Source organism: Pristis pectinata, chromosome 10, assembly GCF_009764475.1.
Source record: "Pristis pectinata isolate sPriPec2 chromosome 10, sPriPec2.1.pri, whole genome shotgun sequence".
In the NCBI taxonomy this organism is placed as follows: domain Eukaryota; kingdom Metazoa; phylum Chordata; class Chondrichthyes; order Rhinopristiformes; family Pristidae; genus Pristis; species Pristis pectinata.
The window spans coordinates 13,470,858-13,487,129 of NC_067414.1; the positions used below are offsets into that span (position 1 = coordinate 13,470,858).

A 16,272-nucleotide genomic window follows, 5' to 3' on the forward strand; every position below is an offset into this window, starting at 1 on the left:
AGCAACAAGCTATGTCAAAGCTCCGAAGCTGTATATGCCAGAACCCCCTTGCTCAAAAATTCCTGTAGGTCTACATTAGGGTCGCTGAGGTCCAACTGAAGAAATTTATCAACCAAATCTTTGTGTGCTTCAAACTTGTTTGCTTTTGGAGGACAGTCAAGACGACAAATAGGTTGTCCTCTACGGTACAGCTCAGAAATCTGTATCCCTCGCTTCACTACCTGTGGTGGCATCCCAGCCTGTATAGCTATATTGGCAGCATAGCTGTCTGTGGAGACACCTTCCTTCAGCTGGTAGAAAAACACCAACTCCTCTCCATCCTGTATGGTTTCTAGTGTTAGATAACGCATTAGGGCAACAGCAGGGAGTAGGTTAAGCTGAACTAAACTATGAAAATTAGTAGATACAAAGATATGAGGGCATTTCATATCTTGCTTCACCCAATGCCTTAAGACAGCTGCAAGAAGTGATAAGCCATCAACACTGTTGGTTCCTTTTCCAAATTCATCAATTAATACCAGTGATCTCTCCGTAGCATTGTTAACTGCAGCTGCCACCTGATTTAAGTCTATAATGAATGTGGAAAGCCCCACAGACACTGATTCACGGCTTTGGATCCTCGTGTAAATACCATCTATTAATCCAATTTCTGCCTCTGTGGCAGGTACGTAACAACCTATTAGTGCCATGAACACTATTAGGCCAGCCTCCTTGAGATATACACTTTTGCCACTGGAATTTGGACCAGTAAGGATACAAATCTTTCCATGTTCTCCACCAGTACCAATGGGGTTTGAAACAAATGTCCTTGTGCACAGTTCCATGAGAGGATGTCTTCCATCTTTGATGTTGATTATATTCTTGCTGGTTAATCTTGGTCTTACGTAGGTGTTTTCTTGGGCTACAACAGCCATGGCAATTAAGCAATCCAACTGGGCTGTATACTCCATCACATCATAGAGCACTGCAGACTTCTCCAAAACCTTCGCCTGCAACTGGTACATGACAGCTGTCTCAAGATCCCGGATTTCACAATGCAAATCTCCCAACATTGTATCAAGCTCTTTGGTTCTGGCACTTCTATAATGAAGCCTACCCTCAGACAGAAACATGAAATCCAGTCCTTCTATTTCAAAGTCATCCTTGTCCACCATACTTGGAAGGCGTGGAATAGTTAGAAGAAATCCAATCAGAGGGATGTAGATGACACAGCATGATGGAATCCTGCTATCCAGTAGCGTTAGTTCATTCCTTGCTACTTCAGTTAAGAAATCTGACAGACCCATCAGTTTGCGCTTTTTTTCATCTATAGCTGGGTCCACATTATGCCGAACAGTGAATCTGTTCTCTGTATTGCTACCTTCAAAATCCACCACTTTAGTAATGAGACTGGCAATATAATGAAGATCATCAGTGAAAGTCCCAGAGATCTTTGCAAAGAGTTCTACAGACCTGGGCAGGGATTTGCAAGTGTCTCCAATGCACATGGCATTGTATACGGTCTTATAAAGGGCTTGCCAGTCACTCACTTTGGTGTAGGATAGTGTCATTCTTTTCAGAATCATCGGGACATTCCTGATATGCTTCAAGCAGTCCTGAAGCGTCTGCACTATCTCAGTGTTTCTGGCCAGCATGAAAAACTGGATAACATCCAGCCGCTTGTTCAGTTCCTCCAGTTTGTTTGTAGGACGCATGAACCACAGCCTCATCAGCTTTGTCCCCCATTGGGATTTGCAGCGATTCATAACTCCGAACAAGCTCAGTCCTTCTTTCAGCCCTGACGCCAGTTTGTATACAGATGGGTGCACTTCCGACTTAAAAATCTGCAACACGCAGTAGGCGTCCTGGTCAACGTACACCGTGTCATTCAGTGCAAATTTCCTGATTGCCAGAATGGGGACGCTCACACTGGGATCTTCCAATTCCACTCCAATCCTCCTCCTCTCTATGAACTTCAAAAGCCCTCCGAGTGCCCGCAACATGGTGGCGCACTCGAATGGGATGATTGCCGCCAGGTACATGATCTTCTCCGCGTCAGTCAGGTGCGAGGGGACGAAGGGCAAGTTCGCCGACAACACCCGTTGCTTGCTAATGTTGAGCCCAAAGTCCACGTTGGGGAAGAGAGCTATTTCTGGCTTCCCATCCTCTCCGTCGTTGGCGGTCCCCATTGCTTGAAGGAAGTCTGCCATGTTGTGGTCTTGCTTAGCACTTGTTAAGATGCACCGGGGCTGGATTTCTTCCAACACTTTCCTCAGTAGCTTCAGATCCTGTGAGTCCGGGGCATCAGGCATGATGTAAACGATACATTCATTGGCGCTGTAGTAAACGAGCCCGAGATGTCCGCTATGCCACAAGACACTTACATACACCTCGGGCTGCGTCGAAGCATTCACGTCATCTACCACAGCCGTTGGCTGTTGAACGGGGGTTGTAGGGTTACTCATTGGAACATTCGCTTTATAATCGCACCACGTTTCAGTCTCTTCTCAGCTGTTTGTTTATGCCGCCATTTTTCGTATTGCGTGTCATTTGCCGACCCCCGCGCTTTCGAGGCGGCGCTGAGCGAAGACCGTGGTTGGGCGGGTATCGCGCATAGGCCTGTTCTCCCGCGCGAGGCGGCGGTTGGGCGGGTGTCGCGCATAGAGCTGTTCTCGCGCGCGAGGTGGCGGTTGGGCGGGTGTCGCGCGCGCGAGGTGGCGGTTGGGCGGGTGTCGCGCGTAACTCAGCTCCTCGCTTCCACCCACTGAGCGAATAGTTTCCCAATGGCTTTAATCTAAATCAGTGCCGCAAATAACGTGCAAGTCTCAATGCAGGAGCAGTATGGATTTCGCGCCCTGCAGTAGTTTACTTTTCGTGAGTCTGGGGAAGTGTAGCAACGGATGAGCAGGGCAGACAAGGATGGTATTGCAATTCCTTTGTACCAGTAAATGCACTTTTGCCTTTGGGCTCGGTGCATAAGGCAAAGCATGAAAGACATTCTCGGCTTGACTCGAAGGTGATAAAGGTTCCCAAACACTCTAATTATTGTACAGTGATGGCAAAGTGTGATAAGAGCAATTTCAGTGCATACAAACAAATTAGTAGTAATCACAATCCCTGGAACCTACTCCACCATTTAATAAGATATTAGCTGATCTGACTGTAACCTCAAGTCCACATTCTCAATTACTTGCAGTGACCTTTCACCTCCCTTGCTTATCAAGTTATCTGTCTCAGCTACCTACACCTACTACCTCATTTTAAATATTCAATGACACTATTTCCTTCACCCTTTGAGGGAGAGTTCCAAAAACTCTCAACCCCCTTATGAAAAAATGTTTGCTTTATGTCTGTCTTAAATAAAAGGCCCTTTACTTTTAAACACTGACCCCTTTGTGCCAGATTCTCTCACAAAGAAGCATCCTCTCCACATCAACTGTCAAGATCTCTCAGCATCATATATACTTCAATTGAGTTCTCCCTCTTATAAATTCCCTAGTCTGTACAACCTTTCCTCATAAGACAATTTGCCCAATCCAGACATTAGTGTAGTAAACCTTCTCTGAATTGTTTTGTTAAATAAGGAGACCAATACCTTACACAGTACTCCAGATGTGGTTTCACCAATTCACCATCTAACTGAAGCATAATCTCCCAATTTCTGTATTCCTATCGCAATAAACAATGACATTCTGTTTGCTTTCCTAATTACTTGCTGTGCTGCTTACAAGCCTTTTGCAAATCATGCTGCAGGATATCTAAATCTCTCTGCATGTCAGAGCTCTGCAATCTTTCACTATTTCGGTGATATACTTTTTTGTTTTATTTTCCCTGCCAAAATGGGCAATTTCATGTTTTCCCTCATTGTGCTACATTTGCCAGATCACTTGAACTATCTACAGTATATCCCTTTGTTGCCTCCATTTGTCCTCTTCAGAACTTTTATACACATATTTGTGACATAAGTAAATTTAGTAACTGTACTTTTGGTACCTTCCTCTAAATTATTCATATAAATATTTGTGAAGAGGAAACCCAAAAATATAGTTTTGGAAGGAAGAACTTTATGTGCCAAAAAAAGTTTAAGCAGATTGAGTGAAGTTGCTTATTGACACCTTAGTTCAAAACAGACTTTGAAAAAAACTCAAGAAATATACAAAAGGTGAGTAAAAATAATGTAATCTTAAACACATTTAAGAAACCTCTGAAGGTAAAGTAACTAACATCTATCTTTAATGTGGAAAATGTTTCCTTGGTGAGTTTCAAGATTTTTGACTTTTACAGAATCCCCAGAAGGTTAAAACAAGGAAGGAAGCCATTGGAATTCTGAAGGCAGTACTGCCCTGTGTTGGAGCAATCCAGCTTATCCTGTTCCCTCATCCTCTGCCCATAGCCCTAAAAATGTGTACTTTTACAGTGCCATTTTAAAGCTACAGTTTTTCTACCTCTGCTACTCCCCTGGTCATGCATTCCACTCCCAACCATTTACTGAACAAAAAAATTGTCCTCATGTCATTTTTGATTTTTTTGATAATCCCCTTAATTCTATGCCCCTTATCTTTGACCCATCAGCCAATCGGAACATTTTCTCTCCACTTTGTACATATCTTTCATGATATTAAATTTCTGATCCCCTCACAATCCCCTCTGTTCCAAAGAGAACAACCCCAACTTGTCTATAACAGAACCAAAATCCCTCATCACTGGAATCATACCTGCACTGTCTCTGAAACTTTCACAGCTTCCCCAAACTGTGGCACCCAACTGTGTGTAATAGTCCAGTTGTGGTCAAACGAGGAAGTGTAGGCATATCAATTCCCTCAGTTACTCAGATAAAAAACATCAAGTTGGCTTGACCTGATCTGCCTTTAAAAAAAATCCATAATGGCATTTTCTAATCAAGGTGGCATCTGCAGCAAGTATTGAGTAATCCAACACATGAGATAGACTTACTTGACCTCGTCCTCACTAATCCATCTGTGGCAGATGCATCTGTCTGTGATAGTAATGGTAGAAGTAACTATTGCGTATGCCTTGTGGAGCCAAAGTCCCACTTTCGTACCTTATTGTGTGGTACTACAGATCTGGCAGCTCAAACTGGGCACCTATAAGGTGTTGTGGACTATCAACGACACCAAAAATATACACAACCATAATCTGTAACCTCAGTGCCTTGAATAACCCTCACTCAATGCTGCTGGAAATGGCATCAGGCATGCCAAAAAATGAGATGTCAGCCATAAGGCTGCAATACAGAACTACATGCATGCTGAACAGCAAAAACAGCATTTATAAGATAGAGCTAAACGATTTCACAACCAACATAACAGATCTAAGTTCTGCAATCCTGCCACATCTAGTCTTGAATGATAGTGAACAATGAACAGCCAACGGGAGGAGGGGACTCCAAAAACATCCCCATTCTCAGCAATGACAGAGCCCAGCATTTGAGTGCTAAGGAATGGACCATTTGTTTAGAGAGGTTTTGATGGCCTATCATAACAATGGTGTCTTTTTGCTGCCTGAAGTGAGGAGTAGCACATCTTCTTGTCAACAAACCCTAGAGCTGATTTTGCTCTATAGAGCAGGTCAGATACAAGCATTGGAAGCTGGGCAGAGTTTATGGATGGTCTTCCTGAGTGTTTTTGGAGCTGAACTCATGTGGGCAAGTGGAGAGTATTCCATCACACTCCTAAACAAATCAAGGACGAAGCAGTCCACTTGATTGGCACCCCTTCCACCATCCGAAACAATCATTTCTTCAACTACTGACATAAGTGGCTGCAGTGTGCACTATCTACAAAATGCAGTTGCTTATCCAGGCTAGTCCAACAGCACCTCCTTTACCACCAAGAAAGACAAAGGCAGCATTTGTAAGGGAACACCACACTAGCAGATTCCCTTCCAAGTTGCACACCAATTCTGAATTGGAAATACATTGTTATTCCTTCATTGTTGCAGGGTCTAAATGCTGGAACTTCCTCTCCAACAGCACTGTGAGAGTACCTTCACCACAAGGACTGCTGCAGTTCAAAAAGGTGGCTTACCATCACCTTCTCAAAGGCAATTAAGGATGGGCAATAAATGCTGCCCTTGCTAGCGTCACCCAGATTCTGAAAATTACTTATAAAAAAATCCATAACTGTTCAAGTGTCTGCAAATTTTGTCCCTGATTATTATTTCTAGAACTTTTCATCATCATCCCACCATTATGGCCTTTAAAGCATTTTTGTTTGAAACTATAGTAATGTTAATTTAAGGCTTTAGTCCCAAAGTTTCAGTTATCCAAATGCTGAAGCCACTGGAACAAAAGAATACAAAAGGATGCCTTAATCTGTTTTCTTGAAAAAAGATCAGAAACCTTTCAAAACTATTATCCTTATCATAAGGTGACTTGAGCAAGTTGGTTGTTAACGCATTACATCATTTCTAGTAAGCATCCACAGATGGCAAGTTGGATTTGTATTTAAATGGACTCAGCATGGGGTTGACACACACAGAGGAAAGGAGTTTTGGTTGGCAATTTAATTGGCTATGCAGCAGACACAGAGTTGGAAGAAACTTTGAGTTAATTCTTCCTGTCTAGCAAAGAACCACCGGAACAGAAGTTTGTTTCAGCTCCTGGAGCTGTTCCTCAGTTAAAGGTCTGATCTGCTGCACAATTCCATTTAATTGTTATTGATGCATTTTTCTTGATCCCTTACCAAATAAAAGTCTGTTAATTACTGTATTAAGTCAGCATCCATCGATTTTTGGGAAGAAAATTCCAGGTTTTTACATCCTTTTATGTAAAAAATATGCTGCCTGATTATACCCCTAAATATCCCTCCTCTCATGTTATGATCATGACCTGGATTAACCAGTGGAAATAGTTTCTAACTATCTGTACCACTGAGTCCATTTACAGTGTTTAATACAAACACAGACCATTGCTGAATCTTCAGCACTTGAAGGCAATGCTGACCTGTCCTCATAATTTAAGTATACAAAAATAGAAAAAGCTGGAACTATTCAGCTGGTCAGGCATCATCTGCAGAGATAGTAAAAGACAAAAATACACTTCAGTTCAATGACTTTTTGTGACTTTTGAACTTTGGCCTAGTGGATGTGTCTGTGGGGAATATCTGCATTTACATGCATGACTGCGAGTAATATGGGAGGTGTGACAATATGCTCATCCAAACACAAAAATCCCAAACTGCCAGCAAATCTGAGAGTTCACAACACACCTGGACTCCATATGGAGTCCAATGGTAGAGTACGAAGTTACTTAGATTCCCCAGATTATTTTTTTCTCACTGAGGAATCTGCTCACCAATCCTCATCCCAGTTTCACTTAGTGTAGGATCTGTAAACCCATTCATTCAGTGGAGATTATACAGTTGCAAAGAAGGTTAAAAAATAATGGTAAATTTGTTTCTCTCAGTTGTTTGCAGTAATATTTGTAATTATTTAAAAGTGTTTGTGATCTTTATGATTTTATTTTAATTTTAGAAATTTAGGGATAGGGATACACAAAAACATTCAAAAAGCTGGAGAGCTTTGATGGAAGCATATCAAAGATTTCCTCAGCAGTTTTCTGGGCCGACTTTCTTTCAGCCTGCCCATGTTACCGGATTACAACATGCAAGGCCCTACTGCCTCATTGCTGATGAGGTCTATGAGAGTGCTTAGTCTTCTGGATCCAAAGCAAGTATGTGCAGGATAATGGGAAATATGGAAAGTGAGTGTGTCCTGATATCCACTCATCGAGATCCAGATAATTAACTACTTACTTCTCCATAGATTCTGCCTGACCTGTGGAGTACTTCCAGCATTTTTAGTTTTTATTTCAATATTTTGTTTTCTTATAATTTAAGCTTCATTATCATTATAGTGCATGTGCATTGCATTCCCTCAAAGGGTAATACATTATTTTTAAGGTGAACAACTCAAAATTAAGTACATTATTTTGTACATATGTAACATTGCTTCCTCTCTTTTACTTTGCAGTGCAACCCTATATTAAGACCATAAGACATAGGAGCAGAATTAGGCCATTCAGCCCATTGAGTCTGCTCTGCCATTCCATCATGGCTGATTTAATTTTCCCTCTCAAACCCATTCTCCTGCCTTCTCCCCGTAACCTTTGACCCCTTTACTAATCAAGAACTTATCAACCTCAGCTTTAAATAAACCCAATGACTCGGCCTCCACGGCCGTCTGTGGCAATGAATTCCACAGATTCACCACCATCTGGTGAAAGAAATTCCTCCTCATCTCTGTTCTAAAGGGACATTCTTCTATTCTAAGGCTGTGCCCTCTGGTCCTAGACTCTCCCACTACTGGAAACATCCTCTCCACGTCCACTCTATCCAGCCCTTTCAATATTCGGTAGGTTTCAATGAGATCCCCCCTCACCTCTAAACTCCAGCGAGTACAGGCCCAGAGCCTTCATCTGCTCCTCAAACATTTCATTCCCAGGATTCTTCTTGTAAACCTCCTCTGGACACTCTCCAATGTCAGCACATCCTTCCTTAGATATGGGGCCAAAAACTGCTCACAATACTTCAAATGTGGTCTGACTAACACCTTATAAAGCCTCAGCATTACATCCTTGCTTTTATATTCTAGTCCTCTTGAAATGAATGCTAACATTGCATTTGCCTTCCTTACTACCAACTCAGCCTGCAAGGTAACCTTTAGGGAATCCTGCACTAGGACTCCCAAGTCCCTTTGCACCTCCAATTTCTGAATTCACTCCCCGTTTAGAAAATAGTCTACGCCTTTATTCCTTCTACCAAAGTGCATGACTGCACACTTCCTTATGTTGTATTCCATCTGCCACTTCTTTGCCCATTCTCCCAACCTGCCCAAGTCCTTCTGCAGACTCCCTGCTTCCTCAACACTACCTCCCCCTCCACCTATCTTTTTATCATCCACAAGCTTGGCCACAAAGCCATCAATTCCGTTATCCAGATACTCTGTTGGACTTCTTGATTACTCTTTTGCGTTATATTATAACCATTTATGTACATGGGCACCCAAATCCCTTTGCTCTCTCCACAGTTCCCAATCGATTGCTATTAGCATATATTAGGTTGGATCTAGCTGGCTAATGCCAGCGATTCCAATTAGAGTTCAGCAATGGCGATTGTGGGGCAAAGAAGGAGGAGACAATAGAGAAGTTGTTACTATTTATCTTTATTTGTTTCAATGTTTTTAGTTACTTACAAGTGTCTCAATTAACTATTTTAAGAAAATATTTCATGATTAGTTATATCAGTTTTAATAGTTTTAAGGTCAGACTTCTAAAAATATTGTAGAAAATAGGTTACAGGGGGAAAAAAGTGAGGGAATGGGATTGGTGGATATGCTTTAAAGCCAGCATAGACTTGCTGGTGTCAAATGCCCTCCTTCTATGTCTTAAGGAAGTATGAGAAATAATATGAGGAAAAACGATAAAAATGTTTACAACTTTCACAGCCAACAAAGTCCCGCCCCAACTTTGTCAAAGGCCATCAGTAGTAATTCAGGATGTGGACTCTTGATCTCACCACTGGAGGCCCAATCACTGCTCAGACCACACTGCTGGACTATGAGTGCAAAGGGCCTGCACAACCCAATCAGATAAGTGTAGGCAGGAAGGAGACTGGCGGTGGCGATCTGGAAACATGGAACCAGGCCAGCATGATTAGCCTGTTACAATGTGTTAATCTCGAATTCTTTCTGGATGTCCTCACACTTCTTCATGTTGATTTCCATCTTGCACATGTTAGTCCCCTTTCTTTCTTTATCTGACTTTGGGCAATGTCTGCCTTCCTTGTATGAAATTTGCTGTACCTCTTTAACTTTGTGTCATCTGCAAACTTAGACATATAACTCCATTTCTTCACCCCCAGCACCTGTACATATGGTGCAAAGCTGAAGCACTAGCAATGGTACCAAGGAAAGAGTATTTATCACATACAGTCAATGAATGTGCATCACATTTTTGCCTGTGTGGTCTCCTGTACCCCAAATAATTAATGCAATTTCCCTCCATTGATTTACCCTTGAATTCAACCTCTTTCCCTTTCTTACTGAGAAGAAAATGAGTTTCTGCCATTTGATTTGTCCCCATCATCAAGTGTCTCCTCCATGTTCACCTTCCATTTATTCCTGTATCCCAGCATTTTAATTTTGCTTGACCCAAATACTGTAATTAATTTTGAATCGCAGAATGCAGTGCTGTAGATTAAGGAGTAGTCCCTTATATCCTATCTACAAAATTTGATCTGTTATTACTTTTATACTTGATTTCAATGTTTTATTATTAATACAATTATAATGAAAGCCACCTATGCAAACATCTCATTTGATGATGACTGGATACACATTTTTCCTGCTGCCCAGTCCTTGTTTTCCGTGCATGGATCACACAGCGCACTAGATGTATATGCTTGGTTCAGGTTGACAGGGCAAGCAGAAATCCAGTATTACTTCAGATGTAGTATTATGAACTTCACACTCTGGATTTTATCCCCTTCCACTCTCCAGATAAATTGTTGCACAGAAACCTGGAAAGGGGAGAAATCCAGTAAAGAGCTCTTCTCAATTAGGATCCTCTCACAAGTTTGCCTCCTCTTAAGATCCTGTCCTTTAGCTCCTGGCCATGCGGTACACCAACTGCAGCAGCACTGGTGAAAAGGTGTTGTGATAAAAGTTATATTGCATTCACCAGAAGTTCAAAAACCAGTTGCCACTAGACATGCACCTGAGGTCACTTTCACCTGACTTTCCAACAGAATTCAAAATGAATGATGCCCAGCTTAAATAATGCTGAGGATGACACTGCTGTTAAAAGCTGGTTCCCATGAGTGGCCTATGTTGATTCTTAATTGGGGGATATGATAGAATTTCAGTGGAGAGGCCCAAAACAAGTGTTGCACAGAGATTTTCTTAATCCCTCTGCACCTTACTTGCTGCATCCACTTTCACGTCACACACACATGGAACTGTCAGTAAAATTTTGTAGACTGTGCAAAGTGCATTTTTGATACATTTACCCAATATGCTTGTTAAAACTGAGGTTTTTATTTATGTAGTGGTTTGAATTCAAGTTCTGTACAATAGAATTTCTGGGTTCACATCACAAAAACCATGGACTCTGTCTACACTTCTCGCTGCCTTGGTAAAGCAGCCAACATAATCAGCCCAGACATTGTCTCTCCTCCCCCCTTCCATCAGGCAGAAGATACAAAAGCCTGAAAGCACGTACCACCAGGCTCAAGGACAGCTTTTATCCAGCTGTTATAAGACTATTGAACAGATCTCTTGTATGATAAGGTGGACCTCACAATCTACCTCATTTTGGCCTTGCACCTTATTGTCTGCCTGCACTGCACTTTCTCTTTAACTGTAACACTATCTTCTACATTTTGTTGTTGCCTTTCCCTTGTACTACCTTGACATACTGACGTGGTGAAATGATCTGCATGGACGGCATGCAAAACAAAGTTTTTTTTACTGTACCTTGATACATGTGACAATAATAAACCAATTTACTTAATATTTACTTTTGAATATTCAGTGTAAATTGCAAGAATGCTCAAATGCTTGATTGTATGGGAACATCAAATTTCCTTTTATATTGGAAGGATGCCAAACTTAGCTCCCATTAATTGAGTGATAGTGCCAACAAAATTTTACCTGGCTTCACCTCTTGTGTAATTTTCCATTCTTAGACACTAAGACACCAATTAAGAAATAGGTATACAAAATATTAAGAGGAATAGATAGAGTGGACAGCCAGTGCCTCTTTCCCAGGGCACCAATGCTCAATACAAGAGGGCATGGCTTTAAGGTAATGGGTGGGAAGTTCAAGGGAGATGTCAGAGGGAGGTTTTTCACCCAGAGAGTGGTTGGTGCATTGGAATGTGTTGCTTGGGGTGGTGGTGGAGGCTGATACATTGGTCAAGTTCAAGAGATTGTTAGATAAGCATATAGAGGAATTTAAAATAGAGGGATATGTGGGAGGAAGGGGTTAGATAGTCTTAGATGTGGTTAGAAGGTCGGCACGACATGGTGGGCCGAAGGGCCTGTATTGTGCTGTATTTTTCTATGGTTCTAAGAAAAGATCCTTCATTTTTCCAAAGCTAATTGTTAAAACCAAAGTGTGACTGACAATAGGAGCGATACAATGGCACAACAGTTAGCACTGCTGTCTTATGGCTCCAGGGATCTTGGTTCAATCTTGACTGGGTTCTATCTGTGTGGAGTTTGCACATCCTCCATATGACACTGTGTGGGTTTTTACCGGGTGTTTTAGTTTCCTCTAACATCTGAAAGACGTGCTGGTAGGTTAGTTGGCTACTGAGTGTAGTTAAGTAGCGAAAGAAAAAGAAAGGCAGTTGATGGGCATTTGAGAGAGAATAAATTGCAGCACAATGGGATTAATGGGGTTGTTATTCTGGAAGCTAGCATGGATGCAGTGGGCAGAATGGGCTCCTTCTATGGCATAACAAACCTTCACAATTTGCCATTGAAACGATTAGTGATTCAGCAGGAAGTGGAAATTGGGAATGTCAACAATTGTCTCCTCAATCACGAGGGTACGCATTTCCTTTAACTCCAATGCTTAGTAAGATGGTCCACTGTCAACTTCTATATGTGGATTAATTCCAATCTATGCAATCTCCCTCTTGAATTTCGTAAGTAGCTATCAAGTCACTCTGTAATATTTTTAAGACAACTTTAGAACAGCAAGCATCCTTGTTGCTATTCAGAATGTTTATTTTGTATCATTCCTCACAGTAGAATATTGATTTGGGTTATCTTTGAATTTCCATTGGTTTTACATTAATGGAGAACTACTCAAACATTTTGAAAACTATTGCACATTCTGTTTCTATTTGTTTTTAAAAGTTCAAAGAAATATCAAGAGACTAGATTACCAGTGTAGAACAAATGATAAAATTCAAGTTGGTGACACCACAAACAACCTAGTTGTTTGCACAATGGAGTTCTAATCAGATTCTTTTGAATTCAAGTATTTTGGCAAGAATCCAGAGGATTCATGCAAACTGTTTTAATATATTTATTCATATGGTGTCTTCTAAAAATGTCTCCTTTATTTACACATGTTGTTCAATATCAATGTAATTTTCTGGAAGTAGACTGGATTGTGGCCCAGGATAATGATTGTCAGGATTCTAGGTGGTATTTCTAATCACATCCTGTTGCCTTACAGGCACCTGGATTTCCCCTATGTCCTGGATATCCTCTTAAACCTCGTCGCCCTGTGTGACCTCGTGGACCTTGTTGCCCTGATTGTCCAGGTATGCTTGATCCAGGCTTTCCACGGTCACCTATGTAAATAACAACAAAAACAATACCAGAAAAGGCACCAGGCTAGAAATTATAAGATACCTGTAATGTGTTTAGTCCGATGGTTTGACATGGCAAATTGCGTACAAAGAAAAAATAGGTAAAGTAGAAACTAAGACATCACTTGTGGTTAGAGGTCAGGGCTCCAAATGTGGGAGGTGGGATGATTGGAAATTAAGATCTTGTGTTGGATAGAATTGCGATGAGATTTTGAAGCATCATGTGGCAGATTGTTCAACCAGGGATCAGTTGATTTAGGGACTGAGTATGAGATTGGTACGGAAAGATGTAGGAGATTGATGAGGGCTGGGTAAGAAAGAGTTTGGTGGTAATAAAGATCAGATGATGAATTAATGGAGGCACTTGTAATGATTGGACATGAGATTCAAGTGGGGAAGGCCAGGATGGTAAATAGGATGGGGGTTAGGGGTTTCCATCCGGAAGATGGAGGGTTTTGGGATCCCAATGGAGAACCACTAAAAGTTATGTATTTAACTTAAAGGAGATCTACTTGAAGGGAATGAAGTTCATGGTCTGGGACCTGCTCAGCTAATTTTCATTCATGATTGTTTTATTTTTATTGTAACTGAATTATGTCATGTAGAAATGTGATACTACCTGATCTAAGATAAGCTATAAGCTATTTTAATGCACAATACAAATTTATGATGCACATTTACCTCTTGAGCCCTGTGCCCCTATAAACCCAGAGAGCCCAACACCTTGGGGACCTTGGTCACCGGGGTCTCCGTGTTCACCTGAAATGAGAAATGCAATAAAAGTGTGAAACATTCATTGAGAGGCCTTTTGCCACGAACAATTGTTACTTTGAGATTAACAAACAGCAGAAATCTTTCCAATTTCAATTGTGAAATTGGGAATTTGTCTGGATAAGGTCTATGCAGTGGTCACTCCTAATAAAACTACCCGATTTTGTGGCAAGCACTGGGGGAACTGATGTGAGAGAGCTGTAGCCTTTCAATCGGGAATGGTGCTTCCAAGCCTAGCCTCCTTATGTAGAGGCTAGGCCAACAAGCCTCTAATTTCTTATGCATCTGATTATACTTAAAAGAAAATTAGGATCAAATACATCTACAAATCAATTGAAGTGCTAAGTCCTGTTCTCCACAAATGACAATGGCATCATGCATTCCTCAGGTTTTAGGCCTAACAACCTAAGATAAAGCCATAGAGCAGTAATTTAAAGTAGATAGTAGAGCACTTGGAACAGACTTCAGGGTATGGCAACCTGATGGGTGTATGAGTAATAGTAGATATATTCATTCTCAAAATTTTTGATACAAAGAGATTGAACAACCGTTCTGTACCAATCTTTGGTCATTAAGATCAAAAATAGTCTGAAGTATGCAATATTGGTACATGACAAAAAATGGCATTCAGGCTTTAAGTAAGACTTAAACAATCTGGATATGCAAATAAGTGATTTAATATATGTCTGGGGCTCCCTCTACAATATTATATTGTCCTGATACAGCCAAAACTATTGGTAAATGCATACAATTCTGCATGCTTCCCAATGACTATTAAGGGAATCGCAAAACTAAACAGGTGAGTTTGTTAAATGTTTACTTGAATATAGAATAGGGAAGAGCAGAAGTATCCTTCCTGACCTCACATTTAACCACAGGCTGAAGCTGTTCACTTATAGTTTACAAGGTGCCCCACCCCCAACACCCTGATTAAGATCCAGTGACTACAATATCTTGAAAAGCATAAGATAATTTTTTTCTTTGAATGTAATTTTTATTGCTGTTAACTGAGTGGCAAGAAGTTGTTGGCGAGAAAATTTAAACAGGGTTGGTGGCGGCTAGAAGTAGTGGGTACAGATTTTGCATGAGTAAAGAAAGGTAACAGATTAGAAAATAACCACACATCAAAAGTGATCAAACTAAGGAGATCAGAGCAAACTGATAAATGAACCCCACTGTTATAACATGAAGCTGTCAAAGTGACATTAAACACTGCCAAAATACACAAAGAAACTAGATATTTATAATAATTATAACTGAACAGACCTTTCAACCCTTGCAGTCCTGGATCACCTGGTTCTCCTGTGAATCCTTCCAATCCTCCTTCTCCGTCATGTCCATTGATTCCTGGCCTACCCTTAAAATCAGATTTTGATAGTTTAATCAGAATTAAAACTCTCATGTTCAAAGCAAATTAGCAAAATTGATAGAAGTAAAAATTATCCACAGGGTTCAGAGAAAAGCCAAGAAATAAAATCATTTGATGAATGAAGATAAATTATAACTGGGAGATGACAATAGGAGCAAAGCCTGTTCCATTTTTGTTAAATAATCATTGATATGTGACAAAATGTGCAGGAAGATGTCCTGGATTGAATTTCAGACTGGCACAGGTTGATCCTCAGAGATCAAATATTTGGCCTGAACAATGGCCTTGCAGGCTGCCTTGTTTCCATTATTGTAATTGCAGAACCATAGCAAGGATCCTGGTATCTTGTGATTTCTAAGTAAATTTGATGTCAACAACAAAAGAGGAGCCAAAATCTGCAGTGATGAAATGTACGAGGAATACAGATCTGCGTATCCAAAAGATGTTTGTTTTTTGCATATCTGATGTTTAGGTGGGTACCCAGTTTCTCCATGAAAAATCTTAGGTATGTTTACTTCTTTGCCTATTTCTCATGCATTATAAGTGAACATTCCTGACTTGCATTATCAGTTAAGACTACTAACTTTAAGAAATTTGTGCTGTACCTTGAATTTTGGAGCATATGATGCCCAGCTACCATATTGCATGCTCATAGTAAGCAACCTGGCAGTCCAATTCCAAACTCACTCACTTTCCCATTTGGAAGCTTTGTAGTATTGATATGACAATCACAAAATACCAAATTCCATATTAAACTGAAACAAGAACAGAAAATGCTGGAAGCACGCTGGTCAGGCAACATCAGTG

The 16,272-nt window shown here is 40.8% G+C and overlaps 2 protein-coding genes across 2 annotated transcripts; both read right to left on the reverse strand.

The window, feature by feature from the left end:
- Positions 1–14: 14 nt before the first annotated feature.
- Positions 15–2,444, reverse strand: msh5 (mutS homolog 5). The gene has a single exon (XM_052024860.1). It carries the CDS (start codon positions 2,442–2,444, stop codon positions 15–17), a length of 2,430 nt encoding a protein of 809 aa, XP_051880820.1.
- A 10,619-nt stretch (positions 2,445–13,063) lies between these two features.
- Positions 13,064–16,212, reverse strand: LOC127575465 (collagen alpha-2(IX) chain-like). The gene is made up of 4 exons (XM_052025360.1): positions 16,071–16,212; positions 15,363–15,453; positions 14,007–14,084; positions 13,064–13,307 (listed from the first exon to the last, which is right to left on the reverse strand). The coding sequence occupies exons 1-4, from the start codon at positions 16,116–16,118 to the stop codon at positions 13,165–13,167; spliced, it is 360 nt and encodes a 119-aa protein (XP_051881320.1). The 5' UTR covers positions 16,119–16,212; the 3' UTR covers positions 13,064–13,164.
- Between the last annotated feature and the right edge of the window lie 60 nt (positions 16,213–16,272).

Coding starts and splice junctions, on each gene's coding strand:
- msh5 (XM_052024860.1), bottom strand. CDS start 2,444: ATGAGTAACCCTACAACCCCCGTTCAACAGCCAACGGCTGTGGTAGAT.
- LOC127575465 (XM_052025360.1), bottom strand. CDS start 16,118: ATGAGCATGCAATATGGTAGCTGGGCATCATATGCTCCAAAATTCAAG. Junction 15,454..16,070: donor CATATGCTCCAAAATTCAAG/GTACAGCACAAA, acceptor TCTGATTTTAAG/GGTAGGCCAGGAATCAATGG. Junction 14,085..15,362: donor AGGACTGCAAGGGTTGAAAG/GTCTGTTCAGTT, acceptor TTCTCATTTCAG/GTGAACACGGAGACCCCGGT.